The sequence below is a fragment of the Macaca mulatta genome, chromosome 16, assembly GCF_049350105.2.
Source record: "Macaca mulatta isolate MMU2019108-1 chromosome 16, T2T-MMU8v2.0, whole genome shotgun sequence".
Lineage (NCBI taxonomy): Eukaryota > Metazoa > Chordata > Mammalia > Primates > Cercopithecidae > Macaca > Macaca mulatta.
The window spans coordinates 8,830,090-8,857,838 of record NC_133421.1 but is presented as its reverse complement, the minus strand read 5'-3'; the positions used below and the strand labels follow the sequence as shown (position 1 = coordinate 8,857,838).

At 54.9% G+C, this 27,749-nt stretch overlaps 3 protein-coding genes across 9 annotated transcripts; all 3 read right to left on the bottom strand.

Annotated features, from left to right (window-relative positions):
- Positions 1–6,562: 6,562 nt before the first annotated feature.
- On the bottom strand, positions 6,563–8,679 carry TMEM95 (transmembrane protein 95). Of its 4 annotated transcripts, none has more exons than XM_077969438.1 (7): positions 8,401–8,679; positions 8,132–8,188; positions 7,855–7,935; positions 7,724–7,744; positions 7,503–7,607; positions 7,300–7,387; positions 6,563–7,179 (listed from the first exon to the last, which is right to left on the bottom strand). In XM_077969438.1, the coding sequence occupies exons 1-7, from the start codon at positions 8,567–8,569 to the stop codon at positions 7,146–7,148; spliced, it is 555 nt and encodes a 184-aa protein (XP_077825564.1). In that variant the 5' UTR covers positions 8,570–8,679; the 3' UTR covers positions 6,563–7,145.
- A 143-nt stretch (positions 8,680–8,822) lies between these two features.
- On the bottom strand, positions 8,823–11,583 carry KCTD11 (potassium channel tetramerization domain containing 11). The gene is given in 1 exon segment (NM_001194377.3): positions 8,823–11,583. A coding segment is annotated over 1 exon segment (816 nt). The 5' UTR covers positions 10,919–11,583; the 3' UTR covers positions 8,823–10,102.
- Positions 11,584–12,274: 691 nt separating this feature from the next.
- On the bottom strand, positions 12,275–26,581 carry ACAP1 (ArfGAP with coiled-coil, ankyrin repeat and PH domains 1). Of its 4 annotated transcripts, XM_077970186.1 has the most exons (23): positions 26,288–26,542; positions 25,707–25,764; positions 22,795–22,856; positions 20,721–20,840; positions 20,460–20,513; positions 20,315–20,373; positions 19,800–19,983; positions 19,623–19,667; positions 19,417–19,512; positions 19,249–19,323; positions 18,729–18,838; positions 17,129–17,180; positions 16,934–17,034; positions 16,498–16,621; positions 16,195–16,406; positions 15,479–15,548; positions 15,249–15,343; positions 14,994–15,163; positions 14,269–14,441; positions 13,706–13,815; positions 13,522–13,632; positions 12,753–12,802; positions 12,275–12,457 (listed from the first exon to the last, which is right to left on the bottom strand). In XM_077970186.1, the coding sequence occupies exons 3-23, from the start codon at positions 22,825–22,827 to the stop codon at positions 12,357–12,359; spliced, it is 2,145 nt and encodes a 714-aa protein (XP_077826312.1). In that variant the 5' UTR covers positions 22,828–22,856; positions 25,707–25,764; positions 26,288–26,542; the 3' UTR covers positions 12,275–12,356. The 4 variants fall into 4 exon arrangements, with proteins under 4 accessions (XP_077826312.1, XP_014973957.1, XP_077826313.1 ...); XM_015118471.3 differs by lacking the exon at positions 22,795–22,856 and having other exon boundaries at positions 26,288–26,581; XM_077970187.1 differs by lacking the exon at positions 25,707–25,764 and having other exon boundaries at positions 26,288–26,563.
- Between the last annotated feature and the right edge of the window lie 1,168 nt (positions 26,582–27,749).

The window sequence follows — 27,749 nt, the reverse complement described above, 5'->3', positions numbered from 1 at the left end:
AAAGTGCTGAGATTTATAGATGTGAGCCACCCCACTCAGCCCCAAATTTCTAATCCACAGGCACTGTGAGAAAATAGTTATTCCTTTAGGCCCCTGAGTTTTAGAAAAACATGTTACATAGCTACAGATAACTAATACAGTGCATAAACTGCTTAGAATGGGCCAGGTATGGTGGCTCACGGCTGTAATCCCGGCATTTTGAGAGGCCAAGGTGGGTGGATCACCTGAGATTAGGAGTTCAAGACCAGACTGGCCAACATGGTGAAACTCCATCTCTACAAAAATACAAAGTTAGCCGGGCATGGTGGCACACGCCTGTAATCCCAGCTATTTGGGAGGCTGAGGCAGGAGAATTGTTTGAACCCGGGAGACGGAGGCTGCAGTGAGCTAAGATCGTGCCACTGCACTCCAGCCTGGGCAACAGAGCGAGACTCCATCTCAAAAAAAAAAAAATGCTTAGACTGTCTGACACGCTGTCTCCGTACACATTAGCCATCATTAACTCCATTTTGCAGGCAGTAGGACTGAGGCTCAGCTTGCTGAAGTAATGTGCCCCGTGCACATGGCTAGGATGCACCTGGCCAGCCATGTCATAAACCCAAGACATTTAGTGCCACGTCCTAGGCTCCTTTTTCTGTCCCACTGAACCAGTTATCTGTTTTGAAGGAATAATACCTAGTGGCATAAAAATCACTGTTTGATCATTCTCCTGGACTTTGTGAGTCAGGAATTCCAGCAGGACACTGTGCGGATGGTTAATCTCTGCTTTACAATATCTGGGGTCTTAGTAGGAAAATAAAAGTCTGGAGGTAACTGGACATCTGAGCGCTGCAATATCACTCGTATGTGTTTCAGGAGATGCTGGCGTTTGGTTGGGACCCCTCATAGGGACCCTTCCTGAAACCTGGGCCTCCTCAGAGATGGTGACTAGGTTCCAGACTGAGTACCCCAAGAGACAGCGGAAGCTGCCAGTTCCTTAAGGGGTGGGCCCAGAAAGTGGCATAGTGTCACTTCTCCCACATTCTATTGGTCAGCCAGACACAGACCCCAGATTCAAGGGAAGGATCCGTAGAACCTGCCTCTCCATGGAAGGCAGGTCAGAGAGGATTTGGGGGCCATTTAAAAACGTTTCTGCACCCACAGCAGCCTCCCTTGTTTGGGAGGTGTTCAGAAAAACCAGCCCTGCAGACCATACTCCAGTAGACTGGCTTTATGTGCACAGAAAGAAACACAGGCCCGGTGCTGTGGCTCTTGCCTGTAATCCCAACACTTTGGAAGGCCGAGGTGGGCGGATCACCTGAGCTCAGGAGTTCAAGACCAGAATGAGCAACATAGTGAGATAGTCTCTACCAAAAATTTCAAAATAGCCGGGTGTGGTGACATGTGCCTATAGACCAGCTACTTGGGAGGCTGAGGTAGGAGGATTGCTTGAGCCGGGGAGGCCAAGGCTGCAGTGAGCTGTGACTGCACCAGTACACTCCAGCCTGGACTACAGAGTGAGGCCCTGTCTCAATAAATAAATAAATAGGCTGGGCGCAGTGGCTCACGCCTGTAATCCCAACACTTTGGGAGGCCGAGGCAGGCGGATCACAAGGTTAGGAGATCGAGACCATCCTGGCTAACTTGGTGAAACCCTGTCTCCACTAAAAATACAAAAAAAATTAGCCGGGCGTGGTGGCGGGCACCTGTAGTCCCAGCTACTCCGGAGGCTGAGGCAGGAGAATGGCGTGAACCCAGGAGGTGGAGCTTGCAGTGAGCCAAGATCGCGCCACTGCACTCCAGCCTGGGCGACAAAGCGAGACTCTGTCTCAAAAAATAATAATAATAAAATAAATAAATAAATAAATAAACAAAATGCTTGAGACTGTGCCCCACGTATACTGTCACTCATTCAGCATTAGCTGTTATCTCTTATTTAAAGACATGCCTGCGCCACCATGCCTGGCTAATTTTTTGTATTTTTAGTAGAGACAGGGTTTCACTGTGTTAGCCAGGATGGTCTTGATCTCTTGACCTGGTGATCCGCCCGCCTCGGCCTCCCAAAGTGCTGGGATTACGGAGGTAAGCCACCGCGCCTGGCCTGGCCTCTATTTACCCTGACATTCAGGGCTCTCCATCAGTAGCTCCCACTTGTTCTATCTGCTCCTCAGGCCAGAGCTGTTCAAAGGTAGCCCTACCTGGAATCTCCACTTGAATGCCCCTGCCCGGGCATCTCAGATTCTGTATGTTCAAGCTCACCTTCCTCCCTGAGCCCGTCACCCCTCTGAGAACTCTATGGAGCTTCATGGCAGTGCCAACTGTATCCTGGCCATTCTCTTCCTTCTCTTCCTGCCATGCCCACATGCCTGCTTCTCATCGGTTAGCAAGTGACCTACCTGTATAATACTTCCTGGAATCTGGCCCCCACACGTCCCTGTGGCTTTCTCTCTCAGCACTGCCCACCCAACGCATCCCCCACGGCCACACTGAATCACCTGTAGCTGCCCAAACACCTCCTGCTTTTTCATCTCTCATTGCCCAGGCTTGTCCTTATACCTGGGGTGTCTTTCTCCTTTGGCTCAGGCACAACCTCTTCTGAGAATCCTTCTCTGAGCCCCTGGGGGTGTCCCTTCTCTAGATGTCCCTCAGCTGTGTCACATCAAGGTGGTGCTGTTTCTTTACCAATCCATCTTCCCTCTGAACCATGCCCTGCCCTATTAAACCCCCAGCTAACAGGTTTTTTGTTTGTTTGTTTTCGAGACCGAGTCTCGCTCCATCACCCAGGCTAGAGTGCAGTGGCGCAATCTTGGCTCACTGTAACCCCCTCCTCCTGGGTTCAATAGATTCTCCTGCCTCAGCCTTCCGAGTAGCTGGGATTACAGGTACCTGCCACCACACCCGGCTAATTTTTGTATTTTTAGTAGATACGTGGTTTCACCATGTTGGCCAGGCTGATCTCGAACTCCTGACCTCAGGTGATCCAACTGCCCTGGCCTCCCAAAGTCTGGGATTACAGGCATGAGCCACTGTGCCTGGCCACCTAATGGTTTATCTTTGTTTCCACAGTGTTTAGCACATGGCAGCCTCCAAGTTGTGTCCCTGACAACCCCAGTCCCTTCTCTGAACCCTTGTGATATACATTCCCCTAGTAAGCTCTTCATAAGCATGTGGCACAAGAGATTGTTGGAGTTTGTGTTTCTTTCTTTCTTTCTTTCTTTTTTTAAGACAGGGTCTCACTCTGTCCTAACCTGGAGTGCAGTGGTGTGATCTCAGCTCACTTCAGCTTCGACTTCCTAGGCTCAAGTGATCTTCCCACCTCAGCCTCCTGAGTAGCTGGGACCACAGGCATGTGCCATCACACCCAGCTATATATTTTTTGTTTTTTTTGAGACGGAGTCTTGCTCTATCCCCTAGGCTGGAGTGCAGTGGCGCCGTCTCTGCTCACTGCAACCTCCGCCTCCCAGGTTCAAGCAATTCTCCTGCCTCAGCCTCCCAAGTAGCTGGGATTATAGGCATGTGCCACCATGCCCAGTTAATTTTTGTATTGTTAGTAGAGACAGGGTTTCACCATGTTGGTCAGGCTGGTCTTGAACTCCTGACTTCATGATCTACCCACCTTGGCCTCCCAAAGTGCTCGGATTACAGGCATGAGCCACCGTGCCCAGCCAACACACCCCACTAATTTTTAATTTCTTTTGTAGAGATGGGGTCTCACTATGTTGCCTAGGCTGGTCTCAAACCCCTGGGCTCAAGCGATCCTCCTGCCTTGGCTTCCCAACATGCCGGGATTACAGGTGTGAGCCACTGTGCCTGGCCCCAAGCATTTTATATTAGCTTATTTAGACTTCACAGCAATCCCATAAAGTAACTACTACTGAATTTCATTGAATTTATCATGAATTGTAATATATCATCAATTGTAATATATACCATTATTTTATTTAATTTTTTAATATTTAAATTTATTTATTTATTTATTTATTTTTGAGACGGAATCTCGCTCTATTGCCCAGGCTGGAGTACGGTGGCATAATCTCAGCTCACTGCAACCTCTGCCTCTCAGGTTCAAGCGATTCCTCTGCCTCAGCCTCCTGAGTAGCTGGGATTACAGGCACCTGCTACCACGTCTGGCTAATTTTTGTATTTTTAGGAGAGATGGAGGTTTATCATGTTTTTCAGCTGGTCTTGAATTCCTGACCTCAAGTAATCCACCTGCCTTGGCCTCCCAAAATGCTGGTTTTACAGTTGTGAGCCACCGTGCCCTGCTGATATACCATTATTTTATATACTAAGAAAAAAATACTATCCATTAAGCCATGGCATACCTTCAGTTTAAGATGCATTCTGACTTCAGAGATGTTCAAATGTAAACAGATTTAAAACGTTATATAGAGTCAATAAAATACATTTACTGCATTTAAAAGATGAGGCGGCCAGGTGCGGTGGCTCACACCTGTAATCCCAGCACTTTGGGAGGCTGAGGCAGGCGGATCACCTGAGGTCAGGAGTTCGAGACCATGCCAGCTAACATAGTAAAACCCCGTCTCTACTAAAAACATAAAAAATTAGCCCAGGGGGACTGTAGTCCCGGCTACTCTGGAGGCTGAGGCAGGAGAATCGCTTGAACCCAGGAGGCAGAGGTTGCAGTGAGTGGAGATCGCGCCACTGCACTCCAGACTGGGCGACAGAGTGAGACTCCAACTCAAAAAATAAATATATAGATAAAATATGAGAAAACAGGCACAGAGAGGTTAAATAACTTGCCCATGATCCAGTAAGAGACAAAGCCAGGATTTGATTGAAACCAGGTAGCCAAACTCCAAAGCCCAAATTCTTGATCATCATTTGATGCAGGGCTGGGGGTTGTGAGCAGTGTGGAAGTTTTCAGGGAGGCCAGCGTGGCCGCTGAGGGTAAAGTGCATTCCACGGGAGCAGGCAGTCTGGTGGCGCCTCTGGGAGACTGGGGTCCACTGTGAGAGGGTTCTGGGTGGGCTGGGGCTATGGAAGGATGGGACAGACAGGACAGAGATCCTTGAAAACTGGGCAGGACTGACTACGCATGGTGGCTCATGCCTGTAATCCCAGCACTTTGGGAGGCCAAGGCAGGCGGATCACTCGAGGTCAGGAGTTCCTGACCAGCCTGGCCAACACGGTAAAACCCCGTCTCCATTAAAAATACTAAAAAAATTACCCAGGTTCATGCCTGTAATCCCAGCACTTTGGGAGGCCGAGGCAGGAGGATCACCTGAGGTCAGGAGTTTGAGACCAGCCTGGCCAACATGGCGAAACCACATCTCTACTAAAATACAAAAGTTAGCCAGGCGTGGTGGTGCATGCCTGTAATCCCAGGAGGCTGAGGCAGGAGAATCGATTGAACCCAGGAGGCAGAGGTTGCAGTGAGCTGAGATCGAACCACTGCACTCCAGCCTGAGCAACGGAGTGAGACTCTGTCTCAAAATAATGATAATAATAATAATAATAATTTGTGAAAAAAAAATATTGGAAAAAAGGGAGAGGTACGGCCAGGTGCAGCGGCTCACGCCTTAATCCCAGCACTTTAGGAGGCCGAGGTGGGTGGATCACCTGAGGTCAGGAGTTTGCCACCAGCCTGGCCAACATGGTGAAACCCTGTCTCTACTAAAAATACAAAAATTAGCCGGGCGTGGTGGCAGGCACCTGTAATCCCAGCTACTTGTGAGGCTGAGGCAGGAGAATCGTTTGAACCTGGGAGGTGGAGGTGGCAGTGAGCCAAGATCGTGCTATTGCATTCCAGCCTGGGCAACAAGAGCGAAATTCCGTCTCAAAAAAAAAAAAAAAAGAGAGAGGGAGAGGTACTACTGTGGAAGGGGTACGAGTTCTTCTTCCTATCATTAGGGCCTTTCTGGGCACCCCGGAACAATGATTCTAACCCTGGCTGTGGGTTACACTAACCAAGGCCCCATATAGGACCATTTATTCCAGAATCTCTGGAGATGGGGCCAAAGCACAGCAAGTTTTAAGGCTGCCCAGGTGGCTCTGATACACAGCTAGCTGAGAACGCTTACCCTGGAGCCTCGAGGTATCCAGTTTGAAAACCCCTGGGCTGGGATCCCTGCCAGGCCTAGGCACTCAGACTGTGCCTTGTGGTTGGCAACAGACCTCTCTTCTCATGTTCCATGTCCCATGTCCCACTCCCAAACCAAAAACTCCTGATAGGAAAGGGACCAAACACCAGGGTTTCTCAACCATGCTCTGACATTTTGTGTCTTTCTTTTCTTTCTTTCCTTTCTTTCTTCTTCTTCTTCTTCTTTTTTTTTTTTTTCCTGTCTCCCTTTCCTGGTAAACACTGACATTTTGGACGGGATAATTCTTTGCTGTGGGGACTTTCCTATGCATTGCAGGATGGTTAGCAGCATCTCTGGTCTCTACCCACCAGAGACCAGTAGTTCATCTCCCCATTTAAAACAAAACGACTCCAGATGTTGCAAAATGTCTACCGGGGTGCAAAATCACCCCCATCTGAGAACCACTGTGGTACTCTGAGAGCCTCCCATCCTTCCCCTGCTCTCCCCAGTTGCAGACAGAGGCTAGGCAAAGGCAGAGGCCACGAACAGCAAGTTTAGTTAGGCGGCAGGACGGAGGCCTCTGAGGGAGGTCAGGGTTTGAAACTGTTAACACGATGGAGGGAGGGCATGCCCGCGAACCCACCGACGTGATCTCACTCTAGCGGGGTGAGTTTTCCAGAACACGCATTCCCGGATTCCTAATCAGTCACAGGAGGGCCTGGAATAGCTTCTGGGGCAGATGCCCCCGCTTTCCCGGAACAGGCAGAAGGGGGTGTGGGTGTGGTGGGAGTGGCGTAGGGGATTCTTTCCTTCTGTAGATATTTTCCTGGCATTGTTGACAGCTGTGTGATTGGTTGAGGGCTGGAGGGGAGGAACTTTCCAGCTGTGGGTGCCTGGGTTCCTGGGAAGCCGTCTGACACTGGGATTGTGGGGGGTCTGGGTTTTTGGGGATTTTCTTGTTTTTCATTATCTCACCAACCAGAAGCAGGGATGTCTGGGTTTTAGGGTCCGGAGACTGTTTTTGGAGCTGGGACTAAGGGGCTGGCTGGTTCTCCTCCAAGGGATGTAGAAGTTGTGAGTGCATACTCCTTAGAGCTGGAGGCTGGGAGGCTTTCAGCGTCTTCACAAGCCACTTTTTGCTTGGAGGTGGTGGGACCTGAGGGAAGACGGAGAATGGGAAGCCTATGGGAGGGGCCTGGGAGGGACAGAGGGAGGGAGGGTGGGCGGTGGAAGGCACTGGGTAGGGTAGGATTCCTGTCCTTATCCCAAAACTCACTCCACCAGGAGACTCAGAACACCCAGAAGCAGGACAGCTCCAAAGACGGAGAGGAGCAGAATCTTGGCTTCCCAAAGATCTTGACTTCCTGCAGGGAACCCAGGAGGCAGTGAATGATTGTGGAACGCACACTCACCGACGGGGGCGCCCAAGGGCTCAGGGATCTGGGCAAGGTGGGGCGGGGCCAGGGTGGGCGTGAGGACCTGGGAAGCAGCGCTTTCGGGGCCAGCAGGACACCTCCATCCCCTTGCAGGTGGAGCAGTTGTACAGCGTGGTGCTGCCCCCTGCAGGAGACAGCAGAGGCAACGCTGGGGAGGGGAGGCCGGGCCTCCACCCTGCCTGGTACCCAGCTTCTTCCTGCAGCTGCCAGGCCCTCCTCTGACACCCTGCAGGCCCCTTACTACCCCTTTCCTTTCCTACTCACGGCAGGCAGGGGGACAGAGAGCTGAAATGAAAGACAAGGAAGGGGTGAGGGTGTGTGTGGATGAGCTGCTCACCACACATCCCTTTGGCTGAGACGCTAGGCTCCCCTTGAGGCCCATCCCGCGTCGGTACCTTCCCTGGTGTACTTGGGGAGCTTGATCTTTCGAAGCCAACTCCAATATGAAGGGAGTGAGGAGAGAGCCTCTTTGATCTCTGGGGAGGCAGAGAGCAGCTCCATTGCCCTGGGCCTCGATGGGGCCAGTGCCCCCTCCCTTCACCCAGCCCCCTCCCTGATCAGCCCTCCTGTCTCTGCCCTTCCACCCTTCCCCTCCCACCCCAGCCCCTGTCACCCACCCCTCTCCTTGGTGTCCTCCCAAGCCCCTAGGTCACTCTTTCCCCTTGACCTCACCCATGACCCTCAGGACTCTGTGAGTCTTCTCTGTGACTTTGTTCATGGACACCTCATCTGTGGAGATGGGCAAGGACCAGCAACTCCCTCACCAACTCAGGTTCTGGGGTCTCTTCTGACTTTCCCGGATATGGAGCTCTCTCAGAGAGAGAGGCCAGCATGTCCAGAAAGGGCCACAGATGGAGGGCACAGCTGGGAGGTCACATGCTACCCTCTGGGGGTATGGGGGTGAGTGCTTGCCGGACCCATCCCTGGATGTCTGATCCTACCTAAGGCAAAGGCCGAGAAGTCCGGGGAGGCCCCACATTCCTTCTGCCCGGCCTCCATCCGGCTGCAGAGCCGAGCCAGGCGGCCTGACAAGTCGTGGGCTGGGAGGCGGCAGAAGACACAAGCCTGGGCGGCTGCCAGGAAAACCCCGCCTAGTGCCAGCCTCCACATGAGGACCACTGGGGGATGGGGCGGGGCTGCCCCAGCTGGGCCGAGGAATGCTCTGCAGCCCTGGCTCCAGCCCTTGCCTGGAGGTTCTAGAGTGTTCCAGAACAATGGCACTGCCCATCCTCAGCTAGGGTAAAGCTGGGGCTCAAGGAACTGGGGTCCAGAAGACATCTCCAGCAGGCGATGGGCAGAGAAAACAGGGCTTCTGTTGTGAGGGGACAGCACCCCCAACCTGGCCCTCAACAGCCTTCACAAGTTTGTGGTTCCAAAAGCAGTTTTATTTTTCTCTCGTAAATCATGACCAGTGAGAAATAATGCATGCCCCCCCCAGTGAAGAAGCTGTGCATGAGTATCCCACCCGCTCTGGGACCCAGAAATCCCATCCTTTCCCATCTCCTCCCCCACTGTCCCAAACTCTTCATCTCCTCTCTCTGCCCTGGGCAGCCTTGGGCCTTCCCCAGCTATCTCCTAGCAACAGGCCCATGGTTGCCTCAGCAACCAAGAGTTCCATACAGGCCTCAGAGGCCCAGCTAAGCCCAGTGACTTCTCTTACCTCTCACCGGGAAGATCCCAGTGACTCAAACCCCAACAGGCCCCTCCTGGCTACGTGGTGATGCATATACATGCGTGCACATAAACACACACACACACCCTGTGATTAAACTACTAATTGTCAGCCACCTCACAGGTATACCACAGACACACCCTGTGCCAGAAGAGTCGACTAGGCAACCCCAAACAGGCCTGGACATGCAGACATCACAGACACTGTAGGCAGCAACACAGATAGGAACCAGGATGCCATGGACCTATACATCAGTCAGACACACGGGCTGATATGCACGCACACATGAGGGAAGGCCAGGACCCAACAAATACTGCCCTCTTCCCCCTGGCCAGCCCTGCCATCAATAGAGGATTCTTCCAGATGAGGGATGCTCCAGCCCCATTGCCGTGGGGACTCTCCTAGCTCCCGTGCATCAACCTAGGGTGGGTTGTGGCCTTTCCACCTCCCTCAGTAGGTGGCTTGGAACACAGCAAAGAATTCCTCTTCCCATGTTCCAGAGTGCTCTGGCCTCTCATTGGTCAGGCCAGGCCAGGCCACCCAGCTTCAGGAGGAAAAGCCATGGTCCGAGAGACCGCACTGGGGAAATGCAAAGTCCTCCCTTTTCCCCAGACCTCAATATCCTTCCAGGGTTTTGCCAGGTCTGGTCTGGGTAAAGAGATGTTCCCCCCTTTTCCAGGCCCTTAAACACTGAGATCCAGATCAAGGAGAGACTGGAAGTCCCCAGCCTTAGGTGAGAACAAGCCGAGAGAACCTCCCCTACCCTCCCAGGGTCAGCACAGGTCGAGACCTTCTGGATCCTTTGTGAGTCCTTGCTGGGCCAGGTTTGGGAATTCCTGCCCACATCTGAGCTCCAGTCAGGTGCAGGAGGACCCCGACTCTCATAGCTCCTGAAGCAGAGCTGGAAAGAGGCTTCAGAGGTGCCAGTACCCCATTCTCTCTCCTCCCCACAATCAAACTGAGAAGAGTCCTCAGTGCCGGACAAAGCGCAGAGACCGGGAGTTGAGCAGGTCTTCGGGGTCGGGGAAGACAGAGTCTAGGCGGAAGCCGTGCTCGAGAGCCACCCGCAGCACCTCCTCCAGGAAGCTCGGCGTGCCCACCACCTCCCGCCGCGCTCCTGGCCCCCCAGTCCACAGCGGCTGCAGCCCCAGTCTCCCATACTCCACCTCGGGGAGTTCCACGGGGCGGGGGGCCCACTCCAGATGAAAATGTGGGCTCCCCTCTGCCCTGTCCCCACTGGCCACACCAAATCGGGCCCGCAAAGCACCTAGACACTCCGGGTCGGTGCAGAAGAGGTTGGCTCGGAAGGTGTCCACCTGGGCGGAGCTCAGCTCATAGTGATGGGGTCCCCGGCGAGCAGAGAAGTGCACCAGGCGGGGGCTGGCATCGACATCTGCGTGGAGCAGGGCAGCTGTGGGTGCGGGGGTCCCCCGAGAGGCCTCCAGTTCCCGCAGCGCGTCCAGGAGGGGCCGGATCTGGTAGAAGTCAGCCTCTGCCCTGAGCAGCGCTGTCTCTCCGTACCCGCGGGGGAGGTCCAGGCGGCCCAGCCTCAGGAAATTGAGGATGTGCCGGAAGGCCTTGCCATCCCGGTCGATGAAGTAGTGGCCGCCTCCTTGCGGATTGAGGTTAGGAGGCATGGGGGTGCCGGCCCTAAACATGGCCCCCAGCATGGAGTCTGGGAAGCGGGTCAGGGTCTCCAAAGTGGTGGAATATAGCGTGCCCCCCACATTCAGGGTCACGGGGCCCCCAAAGGAGGGGGGCGAAGAGGGCACAGGAGGAGGAGAAATTTTGGGAAGCACAGGAGACACCGAAAGAACAGAAAAGGCACAACTTCCTGGGTGTGTGCAGAATTGGGTCGAAGCTGTCAGATTCGCTGGGTTGGAGGCACAGGTGGAGCACACGCAGTAAGGTTTGGGGCTCACCCCAGCTACTTTGGTGGTGGATGGGGAGCTCGTCTCAGGACACAGAAATCCCCAAAGGGTTGAGAGAAGAGATTGAAAGAGCAGAGGGCAGCCAGAAAGGGGAAAGGAGCTTGAGGTTTGGACGTATCCGATTTGAGGTGGTCAGCGACACCCCTCTGTGATCTTCAGACAGTGGGTTTCCGGAATCCAACCAGCAGATGACGGTGGCGAGCACAGGGCCGACTCCGAAGAGCTGGTTTCCGAGACCCCGGGCAGATCGCTGCCGCCGTGGACGAGGTCCCCAGGGTTCTGGGGCCACTCAGAGGCCTGGCCTGGCTGCCGGCGCGGGTCCCAGGAGATGGATAGGGAACTGACGGGAGCTGATGGCGGAGCCCCCTTATATCCGCCGGGGAGCGACGATGCGTGTGCTCAGCCCGGGCTGGGAGTGTCCGAGGGCTCTGATGGAAACAGCCAGGAGTCTCGGGACCCGGCCGCGCCGCCTTCCCTGGGTGTCGCCGCAGCCGCTGAGGCCCTCTCCGCCCCCAGGAAGTGGCCTAAGGGCAGCGGCCCGGGGCCCTTTAAGAGACAGCCCCGCCCCTTGGCGCCCCGCCCCCGCCCCCTCGAGGCTCGCGCTGCTCTGGCGGAGGCGGGAGGCTGGAGGCGAGTCTCGGACGCGAGAGACTGGGCGGACTGGCTGGACTGGCAGACGCTGGCGGGACGGGGTGACTCAGGCACGTCGCCCCGGATGTGGCCGCGACCTCCCCGCCGCCCCTACAGGTGTGCTCGACCTCACGTCTGCAACTCGGCGGGGCTGGAGCCTCTAACCCCACCGCTCAGAGCCCGAGGCCCGGCCGGCCCGGCCCGGCCCGGGAGCAGCGTCCCTCCCAGCGGCTCCCCCGGGGAATTCCCGAGGGGGCGGGTGCTGAGCCGCCGCATTCCGGGGATGCCTTCCAGCCGGGGTGGCCCGGGCGCGCTCTCTCCGCGGCGGCGGCGGGGCCAGAGAGCCCCAGGGCCGGCCCCACCTCTCGGCAGGACTGGGCTGGCCACGTCGCCCAAGCCCAAGAGCCCCCGCCCCGCAACGCCCGGCGCTCGGGTCGCGGCCGAAGCTGCCGCCTCGCTCCCTGGAGTCGCCCCTTGCTGGACTCGAGGTCGCAAACCCCCAGCTGCTCCCCGCACCCCGGGAGCCTCAGCGCCCAACACCCTACGGGTCCAAAGGTGGCGCCCAAGGAGTGAACCAAAAGGGAAGAGCGAAGCACGGAAGCTTTAATGGCAGAGGGCCCGGTGACGGGGAGGGGAGGGAGGCGCAGACCCTTAGGGCCTGGGGTCACAGCGTGTGGAGGTCGTGACTGCGCCGGCTCAGCTTCTCCGGGTCGTCTGACGCCATGAGGGAGAAGTCGCGGAAGATGTCAAGATACGTCTCATCTCCTAGGGGAGGGAGGAAAGGCCGGGAGGCGGCTGGGCCCCAGTGCAGAAGGGCAGGGTCCCGCGTTTGGGTCCCGCCTGGGGACCTCGCGCTCCGGGCCTGGATGGGAACGTGCGCGCCGCGAGCACCGCGCCAGCGCCCATGCCTTGCCAGGGCCTGGCACGTCTCTTGCGCCCAATACGCGTTTGTTAAATAACGGAATGAATGCAGTTGGGCACTAGGGAGAGAGGTCACCGTGGACCAGAAGCCCAGAGTTCAGGTGTTGGGCCTGGGGGATGGGGTGGGTGTATTCTTTACCTGCCTGCCCCTGGGCCGCTTCAGCTTCCCTCATCTTTGCCAGTCGTAGCCTGAAGGGAAGGGAATTAAGACATGAACGACACTATCCTTGGCCGGGCGGGGTGGCTCACGCCTGTAATCCCAACACTTTGGGAGGCCGAGGCAGGTGGATCACGAAGTCAGGAGATCGAGACCGTCCTGGCCAACATGGTGAAACCCTGACTCTACTAAAAATACAAAAAATTAGCCGGGTGTGGTGGCGGGCGCCTGTAGTCCCAGCTACTCGGGAGGCTGAGGCAGGAGAATCGCTTGAACCCGGGAGGCGGAGGTTGCAGTGAGCCGAGATCGTAACACTGCACTCTAAAGTGGGCGACAGAGTGAGACTCCGTCTCAAAAAAAAAAGTTGTCTCAAAAAAAAAAAAAAAACACTATCCTCACCTCCCCCGCCAACTTCCCATTCTTTGAGCTGGGTTGCGTTCGTTCATCTGCCCACCCGGGGTCACGTCTAGTGCTAAAAAGATGCCTGACGGCAATGTTGATGGGCGAATGACGCCTCTCAGGGTGGGCCAAGCGTCCTCGCACCCTGCCCGCCCTCCCGCCTGCCTTCTACTCCACGCCCCAATGCACACTTGGCGCAGCCTTTCTTGAGCCTGGCCCAGGCGCTGGCCCAGCCCTTCCCCAGGCCCCACCGGGCAGGCTCCTGTTTCTGCATCAGCCCACCCGCCCGAAAGTGGGCGGGGGGTGGTGGGGCTCCAGCGCCAGGCAGCCCCTCCCCTTCAGGCATTCTCACAGGGTGACGATGTCAGCGTTGGCTGTTTCCATGGCGATGGTCAGAGGGTCCCTGCCTTCAGAGTCTCGAGCCCCCAGATCAGCCCCCCGTTTCAGGAACAGGCAGGCGAGCCTGGAGAGAAGAGCCAGGGTCAGCCGGCCACCCAACTCCTCCCAGCCTTCCTCCCCATGGCTGTCATCCCTACCCTGTGTGGCCAAGAATGGTTGCATGGTGCAGCGGGCCCCGGCCCGTACTGTCTGCTTGGTTCACATTCGCCCCGTTCTGGAGGAGAAACTCACAGGCCAGAAGAGAATTCTGCATGGAGAAATCGAGAGGGGGGGGTTGAGGGTGGCATCCCTAGTGGTGGATTTCAAGATGTCTTAGGATGGCGCCAGTTCAGAGAATGGGAGGGTGGGGTGTGTTAATCAGGAGTGTAGAAGGGGTTATAGCTAACTCAGGCTTGACTCTAGCTCTTTGCATGTATTCACATATAAATCTGTAGTACAAGCTTATGAGGCATGTTACTATTTTACAGATGAGACTGAGATTGTTAAAAGTCTCCTGTAAGGGGTGAGAGCCTGGGTTCAAACTCAGGTTCTCTGCCTCCAAATCACACACTCTTAGCAGCCAGTCTCTGTTGCTGGTGTCTCTCTATGGGTGGAGGCCCTAGGGAACAGGTGGTGGGAAGAGGAGGTAAGGGCAGGGCCTAGAGTCAGGAGTACGTGTCAGAGCCCTAGGGTGGGGTGGGGAGGTCGGCAGGGCTCTCACAGCAGCTGTGGCCTGGATCAGCGGCGTGGCATTCTCTTGGCCCCCATTGACCCAGTTGACATCAGCTCCGTGGGCAAGGGCATCGGCCATGGTGGGAAGAGATGGAGGATGCCCAGACGCTCGAAACAGCAAGGCCCCGGGGTGCAGGCTTCCCAGGTCCTCAGAGGGGGGCTCTGTTCGGGGGATTTGGTTCTTTTAGGGGGAAGCAGCTCTGAGTCTGGGAAGAAAACCCTCAGCACAGTGCCCGGATGCTATAACGGGACATGTCTCTTCTAAATGGTGGGGAGCTTGGGACTGTGGAGGGAATAGAGTGTGCAGGCGTGGGTATGTGTAAGTGTGAGTATGCATGTGTACGAGTCCCTAGGGTGCTGGGGAGAGACGGCATCACCACCTCATCCAGTCCAACCACCCCAACTGCTGGGATGACACAGGTGAGCTGACTGCCTGACACTCGGCCTCAGCTCTCAACCCCTGCCGCTCCAGCCTAACCCACACCCCCTTTCCTCATGCTGCTGGCACCTCTTACCCTACCTGCCCACACCCAGCCCCACATTCCTTCCCATTCTTCATGTCACACTCCACTGTAATCCCTGAAGACGGCAGTCCGGTCCCTCCGACATTCTCCAGGGGAGGGCCTGGGCTTCACACACTGTGCCTCCCTGCGGGACCCAGCACGGTGCCAAGTACACAGCAGGTGCTCAATGAATGCCCAACCAACCCTATACCTGGCTTGGTTCTCAAGCTCCCTGGCCGGGGCCTGATGGAAGGCTTTGGGGGCACAGGAGGCTGGCCCCTTGGGGGCCCCCGGCCACCTCTTCGCCCTCGAATCTCAGGCAGCTTGGTCAGGAACTTCTTCTCCACATATTTAGCATGAATCCAGGCCTCCTTCTCCTGCCTGTGGGAGGGGAGAAGCACGCAGTCTTCCCTCCTCTTGCTCCAGGTATCCCCCATTCCCCTGGGAGGCTAAACCCCAAGATTACCGGGAGCAGCTGGGCCCTGGTTTCTTCACTGCCATGGCCTCCACGCGGGCCTCATAGATCTGGTTGATGACGACATTTCCCAGCTCACACATGAGCTTCGGGAGGCCCAGGCAGAGGCAGAGACAGGTAAGGTGGGGGTGAGTGATTCTTCAGGGGTCACGCCCCTGCACCCCCATGTCCTTGCCCTGCCCCAAGTTCTTGCCCCCAATCTTCACAATACCCCAAGTTACCTTCACTAGTTCTGGCTCCCATGAGTCAAGGGTCAGAGACCGGACTTTGGAGAAGTGAACACCAAGGCTCCTGGAGGGCCAGAGGGGAGGGTTAGGCCCTGTGCGGGGCAGTGGCCTGGGCAGCTGCTGCTGCTCCTGAAGACACTGGAAGGCAAGGCTGGCATAGGGGCCCATGCGGAGGTGCTGGCCCAGGAAGCAGGGCAGCTGCGGCCATGTAGCCTTGACCTGGCCCTGGCAGGACCCTGCCTCGTCACTGATTCCTTCTTCCTTAGGTTTCATTTCAAGGCTTCAGCCACCTCCCTTCTCTAGTGACACTTTGGCCTGGACAACCTCTCCCATGTCACCTCTCTTCCACCACACTGAGGCGGGGGCAAGGGCCTTAGACATTTGCTAAGGCCTCATGACTGTTTCTCTGCCTAGTCTTCATTGGCTCCCCCACCCTCAGCAGCCTTGACCCCACACTTCTTCCAACCAAGCCAACAAATTCTGGGTATCCCCCAATTCTGGCCAGACTAGGACACAGAGGGGCCAGGCCCACCTGGGTCCAACTGGCACCCCACAGGCTTGGGCCCAGGCCTGGTACCCAGTGACAAAGCCAGAAGCTAAGAGAGGAAGCCAGGACAGGGAAGGAAGAGGGGCCGGTGTGATGAGCTCTCTATTGGAGCCGCACTGCGGCCCGAAGGAGTGGGGCTCCCGCCTGGGCCTCATGGAGTAACCTGTGGATGCCGGAACACTGAATGCAGAGGGTGACACCAAGGTTGATGCTGGCCCACTCCGGGGCTGGCTCCCGGCAGTCGCAGCACTGGGCATTGCCATCCACACTCTGGACCTGTGCCACCACGTGCCCAGCTCCCCCAGGCTCCCTTCCCCTGGCCATTCCACCGCAGCCCAGGGTGGCAGCAGAGCCTATGGCCAGGTGTCCCGAGCCCTGGAGAAGAGAAGAGAAGAAAGGGTGGCCTAGGGTAAGGGGTGCCCCATCTCCATGGGCAGCCTGGCTCCACACCCCCAGGTTAATTTACCTGGCCTGGACCCCGGGGGCTGTCATCAAGGCGAGCCTGACTGAAGGCAGAAGCGATGCTGCTCTGCACAGCACTGACCCACAGCTGCAGGAGGCGCTCTGAGTCAGCCTGGAGGAGGCAGGACCTAGGTAGGAGGGTGAGGGAGATGGCAGAGGGGTCTGAGGCCTGGGAAGCAAAGTGGCAGGATGAGCAGGATTCAGCCAGTGTTCAACCAGTTCCAGTTGCATTGAAAGACTTCTGTACCAGTTGGTAATAGTCTCCTGAATATCCCCCATCACCCTGTACCCTCCTCCACAATGGCCCCCCAGTACAGCCACCAAAGGATTAAATTAAGGTCTGGAGCTGCATGGGGGGGCCTCCATTGTCATGGGCCCTGCCTTTCAGATTGGCAACTGTTTAGATATATCAGAGTATCACCCCTGGGGATTGCACTCACTTGCTGGTGGACACCACTTCAAAGCAGAACCGCCTTTCTGAGTCAGGACAGAGTTTCACTGTGCAAAGACGAAGGTCATCCACCACCACAGTCACAGGGTCCTGGCAGATAAGGTGATAAGGGGGCAGATGTCCAGCTGCAGGCAAGGGCTGAGTCTCCCTGGGGCCCAGGCATCCAGGACCCAGGCCCACTCACCTTGTACTTCTTCTGGTAAACCAGTTGGTTGCTCTGAATGGTGAACCAGCGTCTGTAAGAGAAGGAAATCATTATAGATATGGGCAGCTTTAGGATGAGGGACGGAAGAGAGGCTGTGCTCTTTGCCCATGAGGATCTTACTGAGAGGAGAGACACCTGGGCTGACTGTTCCACGAGACATTCCAGAGAAGGGTGGACAGTTGTGCAGCCTAGAACATCTAAAGGATGCTATTTAGTCATATCTTGGACAATCTAGATTTCATATAGTTATGAAGACAACTTTCCAGCAGATGGCAGTAAAATTATTTTTCTAATAAAATGTCTATTGCTACAATTTAAAAAATACTATTTAGGCTGGGCTCACACCTGTAGTCCTAGCACTTTGGGAGGCCGATGAGGGCGGTGGATCACCCAAGGTCAGGAGTTTGAGACCACCCTGACCAATATGGTGGAACTCCGTCTCTACTAAAAATACAAAAATTAGCCGGGCATGGTGGCAGGCACCTGTAATCCCACCTACTTGGGAGGCTGAGGCAGGAGAATTGCTTGAACCCAGGAAGCGTAGGTTGCAGTGAGCCGAGATCGCACCACTGCACTCCAGGCTGGGCAACAGAGCGAGGCTCTGTCAAAAAGAAAAGAGAAAAGAGGCCGGGCGTGGTGGCTCACGCCTGTAATCCCAGCAATTTGGGAGGCCAAGGCGGGCGCATTGCTTGATGTCAGGAGTTTGTGACCAGCCTGGGCAACATGCTGAAACCCTGTCTCTATCAAAAATACAAAAATTAGCCAGGCATGGTGGCGCACACCTGTGGTCCCAGCTATTTAGGATGCTGAGGAGGGAGGATCACTTGAACTCAGGGGGCGGAGGTTGCAGTGAGCCAAGACTGCACCACTGCACTCCAGTCTGGGCAACAGAGTGACACCCCATCTCAAAAAACAGAAAACAAAAAAAAAAGTATCTTGGGGAAGCGGCTCCATTCTCTAATTTGCACAGAGATCCCATATGGGCTAGCAGTGGCCCTCGAAGGGGAAGGAGTCAAGTCACAGCATGCTGCCATCCTGTTCCAAACCCTATAGCGGCTCCCAATTGCCCTCAGAGTAGACCCCAAATCCCTACAAAAATCTACATGGCCCTATAATGACTCGTGCCCCCATTAGCTCCGGTTTCATCTCCTACACATCCTCCTCCCTCACTCTGTCCAGACCCAGGGCCACCACCCTGCTCTTCCAACTCCCCAGCTGTCTCAGGGCCTTGGCACTGGCTCTTCCTTCTGTCTAGAACTTTCTTCCCCCAGATATCCTTCAAGTCTTTGTTCAAAAGTTACCTTCTCATGAAGCCCACACTGCCCAGCTATTTAGAACTGCAACCCCTACCCAGCTCCCCACATTCCTTGCTTTATTATCTTTCTCCTATAGCACTATCACTTTCTAACATAGCCCATGATTTACTGACTAGGTTTATCATCTGCCTTTGCTGATGGAATGTAAACTCTACTAAGGCAGGGGGGTTCGTCCGTTTTTTCCTTGCAGTGCTTAGCGTGCTATTACCACTCAAAAATACATAATTGGGTGGGGTAGGCTGATTGGGGTGTCCTCTCCTCACCTGCTCCAGGTCTTAAATGCGTTGCTGGCCCGTTTGAAGAGATGTCCTTCCATCACCAGGCCACCGGGCCCCTCTCTTAAGCTTGGTTCTGGCTCCTCCCCACCCAGCTCCTGGAGGCACAAGAGGATCGAAGGGCAACTGAGATGGGCAGAGACCAAGGCCATAGGCATCTGCCTCCTGCCCACAGCCCTAGCCCTCACTTTTTGCTTGTTGAAATATTTTTTAAAATTTATTTTTAGAGACAGGGTCTTGTTCTTTCACCCAGGCTTAAGTGCAGTCGTGTGATCATAGCTACTGCAGTCTTGAACTCTTGGGCTCAAGTGATCCTCCCGCCTCAGCCTCCTGAGTAGCTAGGACTACAGGTGCATGCCACCACACCAGCTAATTTAAAATTTTTCTGTAGAAAAATTCACTATGATGCCTAGGCTAATCTTGAACTCCAGGCCTCAAGCGATCCTCCCACCTCAGCCTCCCAACATGTTGGGATGACGGTCGTGGGCCACCGCACCTGGCCCCTCACCTTCTGTTTCAGCAGCACGTGTCTCTGCTCCATGTCCCTCTTCTCTCGTGCGGAATTCAAGACCAGCTGGTGCAACTGGGCACAGGAAGGGCATCTCAGATGCCCAAGGCCCCCCAGTTAGGAGTCCCTAAGCTCCCTCCACCACCTGCTGTGCCCTGGGGGCCCCACCTGGGCGCCCAGCTCCTTTCGATACTGGGACAGCCGGCTCAGCTCCTCGTGGCCCTGCTGGAAATGGGTAGCCTGGGCTTCCACCAAACGCAGCACCTGGGGGACAAGGTGGGCAGTGGGTGGGCTGAGGAAGAACCCCTCTCCCCTTTCCCTTGTGCTGGCAGCAGGCTCCTCTCCACCCTGCCCTCACCCCCGCCACAACTCACAAACTCCATGATGTCAAACTTCCTCTTGTCCTCAATCACATTGATCTGAGGACGTAAAAAGACCCCAGGTTAGTCTTGAAAACACAGCACCCCTTCCCACTGCACAGTGGGGACCCCCCAGCCTCAAGGTGACACCTGAGGCTCTGGTACCCCAGGAAGACAGATTGGGGCAGGCACCTGCAGGGCATAATCCAGTGCCCGTCCCCGGTAGCCAGCTCGCGCCGTCCTCAAAGCAGCTCCTGCCTCTTCTGCCTCCTGGGCCCGGCGCCTGGGAACCTCCGCGTTGTGGGTCAGGGCAGCCTCCAGGCTCTCAGCCCCCCGCCAGAAATCCCGGCGAGCCTCTCGGAAACCCCGAAGACCTCTGAGGATGGGAAGATGACACAGAATCGCAGCTAACACCCACCTGCCCCAGCAGAGCATTCCCAGGGTAAAGCCCTCATGTCCTTTCAGTTAGTCTCTGCATGTGGGAAACCCAAGGAGATCCCTGGGATGGAAGTCAGGACGCCAGAAACCCCCAATCTCACAACTCCACCACTGGGGTGGAGCCACCGCGCCCAGCCTAATTTTTGTATTTATTGTGGAGACAGAGTGTCACCATGTTGGCTAGGTTGGTGTCGAACTCCTGGGCTCAAGCAATCCTCCCAAAGTGTTGGGATTACAGGCGTGAGCCACTGCGCCCGGCCCCATCTCACTCTTTGACCAGGGTCTGGATCTGCTGCTGCAGTGTGTGTTGGGTGGCATCTAGAAGCTCCTGAGGGAAGAAGTTGGTAGGTTGGGGTCAGGACCACAGGCGACCTGGCCACCACCCCCGCAATCCCTACACCTTCCCCTACTTACCGCATGGCTGTCCAGCTTGTGGTTCAGGCTCACGGTGAATTTTTCCAGACACTCCTAGGCAAGCAGAGGCATAGAAAGAGTACCAGGCGTGGGGTGGCAGCGCCCTCCCGACTCGAGACCCAGCCTGCTATGGCTATCTAGGATGACAGCCCAGCCCCGCTCTGGCCTGGAACCTGCAGACCCCAGGCCAGCCCTCCTCTTCCACGGCATCACCTCCTCACCCCAGACCCCTTCCCACCCAGATGCAGACCCTCCGTATACCGCCATCATGGGTTCTGGTGGACCCAGGTGGGCCAGGTCACAAATGCCGACAATGAAGGCACGGCTGGCAGCAAGGTAATGGCGTCCACTTTCCAGGAGACCAGTGCCCAGTTTCAGGAGCTGGGAAAGAAGGAGAGTAACAGGGAGCTGTGCAGTCATCCCCACACCAGGTGACGCCCCCACACCTGCCCCAATTCCTCTCCCCTTGCCCAGAGTGGCGCTCCCCCATTCCTGTCTGGCCTCACCGTCCTCCAGGCTCATCCAGCTCTCCCTGTATCTAACACACACCTGCTGTGTTCTCATCGCTGCCTCTGCTCCCACTGCCTTGGGCCTGAAACCAAATTCCTGCCCATTCCCCTCAGCCTGTCGCCAACACATCTGTCAGCCTTACCTCCAAAACATCTTTCCCTGTCCCCTCGCACACATCTCTTCCTGCCCTGCCTACCTGCTTAGATCCAGAGCTCCCTGGAGATTCCAGCCTCCTGCATGGTCTGGATGCTCTAAGTGGTTGCTATTAAATTCTACAGTATTGGCCGGGCATGGTGGCTCACACTTGTAATCCCAGCCCTTTGTGGGGCCACGGCAGACCAGTCGCTTGAGCTCAGGAATTCAAGACCAGCCTGGGCAACATGGTGAAACCCCATCTCTACTAAAAATACAAAAATTAGCCAGCCCTGGTGGCACGTGCCTGTAATCCCACGTGCCTGTAATCCCAGCTACTTGGGAGGCTAAGGCAGGAGGACTGCTTGAACCCAGGAAGCTGAGGCTGTAGTGAGCCAAGATGGCACCACGTGCCTGTAATCCCAGTTACCTGGGGAGCTAAGGCAGGAGGACTGCCTGAATCTGGGAGGTCAAGGCTGCAGTGAGCCGAGATGGCACCACTGCACTCCAGCCTGGGTGACAGAGCAAGACTCTGTCTCTAAATAAATAAATAAATAAATAAATAAATAAATAAAATCTATAGTATTTACTGCTAGGAGTTGTCCCATTCTGTGCTCACTGCACGTTCCCTCATAAATATTAATCCGTCATGCAGACCACAGGTCAGGACCAAGAGGAAATGCTGGGGTACTCCTGGGGCCCATCCTGTCTGGTCCCTTTGACTGACAAACAAAGAAACCTGATAGTCCAAGTGAGGTGGCTCAGACCTGTAATCCCAACACTTTGGAAGGTTGAGGTGGGTGGATTACCTGAGGTCAGGAGTTGGACATCAGCCTGACCAACATAGTGAACCCCATCTCTTTTTATTTTTCTATTTTTGAGACGGAGTTTCACTCTTGTTGCCCAAGCTGGAGTGCAGTGGCACGATCTCAGCTCACCACAACCTCCGCCTCCTGGGTTCAAGCAATTCTCCTGCCTCGGCCTCCCGAGTAGCTGGGATTACAGGCACCTGCCACCACACCCGGCTAATTTTTTGTATTTTTAGTAGAGATGTGGTTTCACCATGTTGACCAGGCTGGTCTCCAACTCCTGACTTCAGGTGATCCACCTGCCTTGGCCTCCCAAAGTGCTGGGATTACAGGTGTGAGTCACCGTACCTGGACTGACCAAGATCAAATCTTACCATATATCACCATGGGTTGTCTGTGACAAGGGACAAGGATGTTCGCAAATCACTGTGTGAATCTGAGGACTCTGTCTAGTTTTTTCCTTACCGTCTCAGCCCCTCCCCCTTAGATGAGTAAGAAACTTTCATAAGACTGGACTAGTGACAAACTGGGACATCTGTACAATAGAACAGTGCTCAGCAATAAAAAGGAATGAACTGTTGATACGTGCAACAACTTGGATAAACTTCAAGAGCATTAATCTTTTAAAAAATTTGTATTATTTTTAGAGTTGGGATCTCTGTCGCCCAGGCTGGAGTACAGTGGTGGGATCACAGCTCACTGCAGCCTTGAACTCCTGGGTTCAAGGGATCCTCCAACCTTAGCTTCCTGAGTAGCTGAGACTACAGGCACACACCACCACACCTGGCTAATTTAAAAACAAAACAAAGCATTTTTTAGAGACAAGGATCTTGCTATGTTGCCCAGGCTGGTCTCAAGCTTCTGGCCTCAAACAACCCTCCTACCTTGACCTCCTGAGTAGTTGGGATGACAGGCATGAGCCACCACACCCGGCAGGAGCATTATTCTGAGTGGGAGAAAAAAGCCAAATCTCAAAGGGTCACATACTGTATGATTCTATTTATGGAACATTCTGGAAATTACAAAAGTAGAGAGATGGAGAACAAATCAGTGGTTGCTACAGATTAAAGCAGTGTGGGAAGGGTATCGGGTATCACTGTAAAGGAATTCTTTGTGTCCATTTGTATGTGGTGATGGTTAAAGGAATCCATACACGTGATAAAGTGCCATAGAATTATACACAAAAACGCAAAAAAAGAGCATATGCAAAATGTAAAATCGAAGTAGGATCTATAGAGTTTATTTATTTATTTAGAGATAGAGTCTCGCTCTATCGCCCAGGCTGGAGTGCAGTGGCGCGATCTCGGCTCACGGCAACCTCCACCTCCTGGGTTCAAGCAATTCTCCTGCCTCAGCCTCCTAAATTGCTGGGATTACAAGTGCGTGCCACCACACCCGGCTAATTTTTGTATTTTTTTTTTTTTTTTTTTTTTTTGAGACGGAGTCTCACTCTGTCGCCCAGGCTGGAGTGCAGTGGCCGGATCTCAGCTCACTGCAAGCTCCGCCTCCTGGGTTCACGCCATTCTCCTGCCTCAGCCTCCCGAGTAGCTGGGACTACAGGCGCCCGCCACCTCGCCCGGCTAGTTTTTTGTACTTTTTAGTAGAGACGGGGTTTCACCGTGTTAGCCAGGATGGTCTCGATCTCCCGACCTCGTGATCCGCCCGTCTCGGCCTCCCAAAGTGCTGGGATTACAGGCTTGAGCCACCGCGCCCGGCCGCTAATTTTTGTATTTTTAGTAGAGATGGGATTTCACCATGTTGGTCAGGCTGGTCTGGAACTACTCCTGACCTCGTGATCCTCCTGCCTCAGCCTCCCAAAGTGCTGGGATTACAGGCGTGAGCCACTGCGCTTGGCTAGAGTTTACTGGGCTTTTTTGTTTGTTTTTGTTTTTTGAGACGTAGTCTCACTCTGTAGCCCAGGTTGGAGTGTACGATCTCAGCTCACTGCAAGCTCCGCCTCCCAGGTACATGCCATTCTCCCACTTCAGCCTCCCGAGTAGCTGGGACTACAGGCGCCTACTACCACACCTGGATTATTTTTTGTATTTATAGTAGAGACGGGATTTCACGGCGTTAGCCAGGATAGTCTCGATCTCCTGACCTCGTGATCCGCCTGCCTCAGCCTCCCAAAGTGCTGGGATTACAGGCATGAGCCACCGCGCCTGGCAGAGTTTATTGTTAATTGTAATGTGACAATATTAATTTCCTGGTTTTAATAATGTACTAAAGATGTCACCACTGGGGAAACTGGGTGATGAGTACATGAGACCTCTCCTTACTAGTCTCCTGAGTCGATGATTTACTCACAATAAAAAATTCAGGCCAGGTGTGGTGGCTCACACGTGTAATTCTAGCACTTTGGGAGGCTGAGGTGGGAGGATTACTTGAGTCCAGGAGTTCCAGACCAGCCTAGGTAACATAGGGAGACACCATCTCTACAAAAAAATAAAATTAAAAAAAAGCCAGGCATGGTGGCATGTGCTTGTAGCACAGCTACTGGGGAGGTTGAGGAGGGAGGATCACTTGAGCCCAGGAGTTCAAGCATCTGGGACTACAGCTGTGGCCACCCCATCCAGTCCGTTGTTTAATATCATTATTTGTAGACCGGGTGTGGTGGCTCACGCCTGTAATCCCAGCACTTTGGGAGGCTGAGACAGGTAGATCATTTGAGGTCAGGAGTTCAAGACCAGCTTAGCCAACATGGTGAGACCCCATCTCTACTAAAAATTAAAAAAAAAAAAAAAAAAAATTAGCAGGGTGTGGTGGTGCATGCCTGTAATCCCGGCTGCTTGGGAGGCTGAGGTGGGAGAATCGCTTGAACCTGGAAGGCGGAGGTTCCAGTGAGCTGAGATCGCCCCACTGCACTCCAGCCTGGGCAACAGAGCAAGACTCCGTCTCAAATAAATAAAAATAAAAGTATTATTTGTAGAGATGAGGTTTCACCATGTTGTCCATAAAACAATGTTGCCCACCAAATTTGTGACAATTTGGTACACAGCAATAGCCAACTAACACATAGCATGCAAATACATAATGTGTCAGAGGTAAATGTTGCAGAGAAAAGTAAAGCGAAGTAAGGGGAATGAGAGAGCATTTGTGCGTGTATCTGTGTGAACATGCTATTTGATAGAGTGCTCAGGGGACACCTTACTGTCTTGAATGGAAACATTTCACTGGTTTGTCTTCCAGTCAGCCTTTGGGCTCATGGGAGCAGAAATGATCTTGCCCTCCCTGAATGCCCAGGGCCTGGCACAATGCAGGAGGAGCTCAAAAGCTGAACAAGGAAGTCCAAAAGTAAGTCTTTTTTTGTTAAGACAGAGTCTCGCTCTGTCGCCTAGCCTGAAGTGCAGTGGTGCGATCTTGGCTCACTGCAACCTCCGCCTCCCAGGTTCAAGCGATTCCTCTGCCTCAGCCTCCTGAGTAGCTGGAACTACAGATGGGCGCCACCACGCCTGGCTGATTTTTGCATTTTTAGTAGAGATGGGGCTTCACCATGTTGGCCAGGCTGGTCTCGAACTCCTGACCTCAGGCGATCCATTCGCCTTGGCCTCCCAAAGTGCTGGGATTACAGGCATGAGCTACCACGCCCGGCCCAGAAGTAAGTCTTGTTTTCCAAGATCCTGAGCTTCTTGAGGGTACAGAACCACCTTTTTTTGCTTCTCTGGAGTCTCCAAAATATTTCCCCTACACAGTATTCAATAATCCCTGGAACGCATTCTCTGTCTCCAGCTTTCTCCCTGGCCCTACCCCTCTCAACCTAATCCACTCCAGGGTCACCTCTCCATGTCAGGGTCACCTTTTCCAGACGGATCTCCAATTCTGACACGTCGGCTTCCACCATTTCAATAGAGGCTCTGGGAAAGAGGGGGTCATGGGAACAGAGCTTGGGTCGGTCTGGTCTGTCTGCCTCATCAGGCGGGATGGAGCCGCAGGGCGGTGGGTATGGAGGAGAAAGCTGCAGAGTTGAGAGGCTCGCCCCCCACCCGCCCACTTGTGCTCTGCCCGCTCTGCAGACTGGGAGCTACCACAGCCCAGGCCAGAGCAGGAAGGGTAGAAGGAGGGTGGATGTGGCCAGGGCAGGAAGTTGCTAACCGCCCCAGAGCAGGTGCTGGGGGAAGGGCAGGGGTCCCACTGAGAGGCCAGAGGGAATGCCAGCTCTAGGGCTGAGGGAAACTGCAGAAGCCAGAAGGAGCATGCAGGGCCGGAGAGCATTGGAGTACCCTGCTTTGATAGCTGGGGTACCACTTTGGCCCACAGGCTCGCTCCTGCCTCTTGGAGGCCTGCTCCCTGGAAGGAGATCTGGCCTGGGGAAAGGTGTGTGTGTGCTGGGGGTGTTAGACTTTTCCCTCCTTAGCCCCCAGACCAGTTCACACTTACCGGAAACGGGGTGAGTCCTTGAGACACTCCTCGAAATCCAGCTTGACCGTCATCTCAGCTTGCCTGCTGTGGGGCCAGCGGGCCCTGGAGGCCGGACGCCTGGGGATGCAGGTGGAGGCACTTTCTGTCCCAGGAGGTGGAGATGATGGGGAAGGAGAAGAGGGACCTCCACGGGGAAGGGCCTGGGGGGCACAATTCTTTCCCCAAGGGGAAAGGGGTGTCCTAGGAGGAGCTCTCGCCCCACACTTCCAGGCAGTGCTGGGAGGGGCAGGGGTGGGGCCTGGGCGGAGGATGGGGGCCTGAGATCAGAGAAGCCACAGCCCCGCCCTCAGAGGCGATCTGCCAGCTCCTTCCTCTTGGGGCCCTAGCCTCTGTTTCTTTCTCTCTTCTTGGTTGAGTCTTGGGGGCCTGGCAGATCTAGGTTCAAATCCTGGCTCTGTCACTTAGAGGTTGTGTGCCCCTGGACGAGCTCTCCGATTCCTCAGTTTTCTCATCTGGAAGATGGGAATGATAGCCCCTTCCTCCAGGGCTGTATGAAGTGAGGAAAGTGATAGCAGTAAATTCATGCTGGCCGGGCGCGGTGGCTCAAGCCTGTAATCCCAGCACTTTGGGAGGCCGAGACGGGCGGATCACGAGGTCAGGAGATCGAGACCATCCTGGCTAACACGGTGAAACCCCGTCTCTACTAAAAAATACAAAAAACTAGCCGGGCGAGGTGGCGGGCGCCTGTAGTCCCAGCAACCCGGGAGGCTGAGCCAGGAGAATGGCGGGAACCCGGGAGGCGGAGCTTGTAGTGAGCCGAGATCTGGCCACTGCACTCCAGCCTGGGCGACAGAGCCAGACTCCGTCTCAAAAAAAAAAAAAAAAAAATTCATGCTTCACTAGATTGATTGATTGATTAATTAATTATTGAGACGGAGTCTCCCTCCGTCACCCAGGCTGGAGTGCAGTGGCGCGATCTCGGCTCACTGCAACCTCCACCTCCTGGGTTCAAGCAATTCTCCTGTCTCAGCCTCCCGAGGAGCTGGGACTACAGGTGCCTGCCACGGCGCCCCACTAATTTTTCATATTTTTAGTAGAGACGGGGTTTCACCTCGTTGGTCAGACTGGTCTTGAACTCCTGACCTCAGGTGATCCACCCACCTCGGCCTCCCAAAGTGCTGGGTTTACTGGCGCGAGCCACTGTAATCCGCTGGTTCACTAAATTAATTGCATCACTCATTGTCATCCTGCAGCAGCTTGGGCCTTCTCGTGATGCTAGGCTCCTGTGGAGTCCAGTGCCCCGGACTGCTCCCAGCTTTCTTCGCTCTGCCCTCATATTCATAGCTCCTGTGTGTGAACTCCCCTTCCTCCTCCCCTCTCCTCAACGACTGAGCAGGCCCAGCCTGAGCACCCGATTCACAGCTCCCAGACCCTTGCTCTTCTGCTCTTGATCGTCCACTCATAGGGTGGCCAGGAAGGG

Coding starts and splice junctions, on each gene's coding strand:
- TMEM95 (XM_028835691.2), bottom strand. CDS start 8,569: ATGTGGAGGCTGGCACTAGGCGGGGTTTTCCTGGCAGCCGCCCAGGCT. Junction 7,936..8,131: donor CAGAGTCCTGAGGGTCATGG/GTGAGGTCAAGG, acceptor CTGCCTCCCCAG/AGATCAAAGAGGCTCTCTCC. Junction 7,384..7,494: donor GCTGCTTCCCAGGTCCTCAC/GCCCACCCTGGC, acceptor CCCTGCAGGAAG/TCAAGATCTTTGGGAAGCCA.
- ACAP1 (XM_015118471.3), bottom strand. CDS start 26,340: ATGACGGTCAAGCTGGATTTCGAGGAGTGTCTCAAGGACTCACCCCGT. Junction 18,839..19,248: donor ACGTGCTGCTGAAACAGAAG/GTGAGGGGCCAG, acceptor TTGTGCCTCCAG/GAGCTGGGTGGGGAGGAGCC. Junction 17,181..18,728: donor GCATTTAAGACCTGGAGCAG/GTGAGGAGAGGA, acceptor CTTCTCTTACAG/ACGCTGGTTCACCATTCAGA.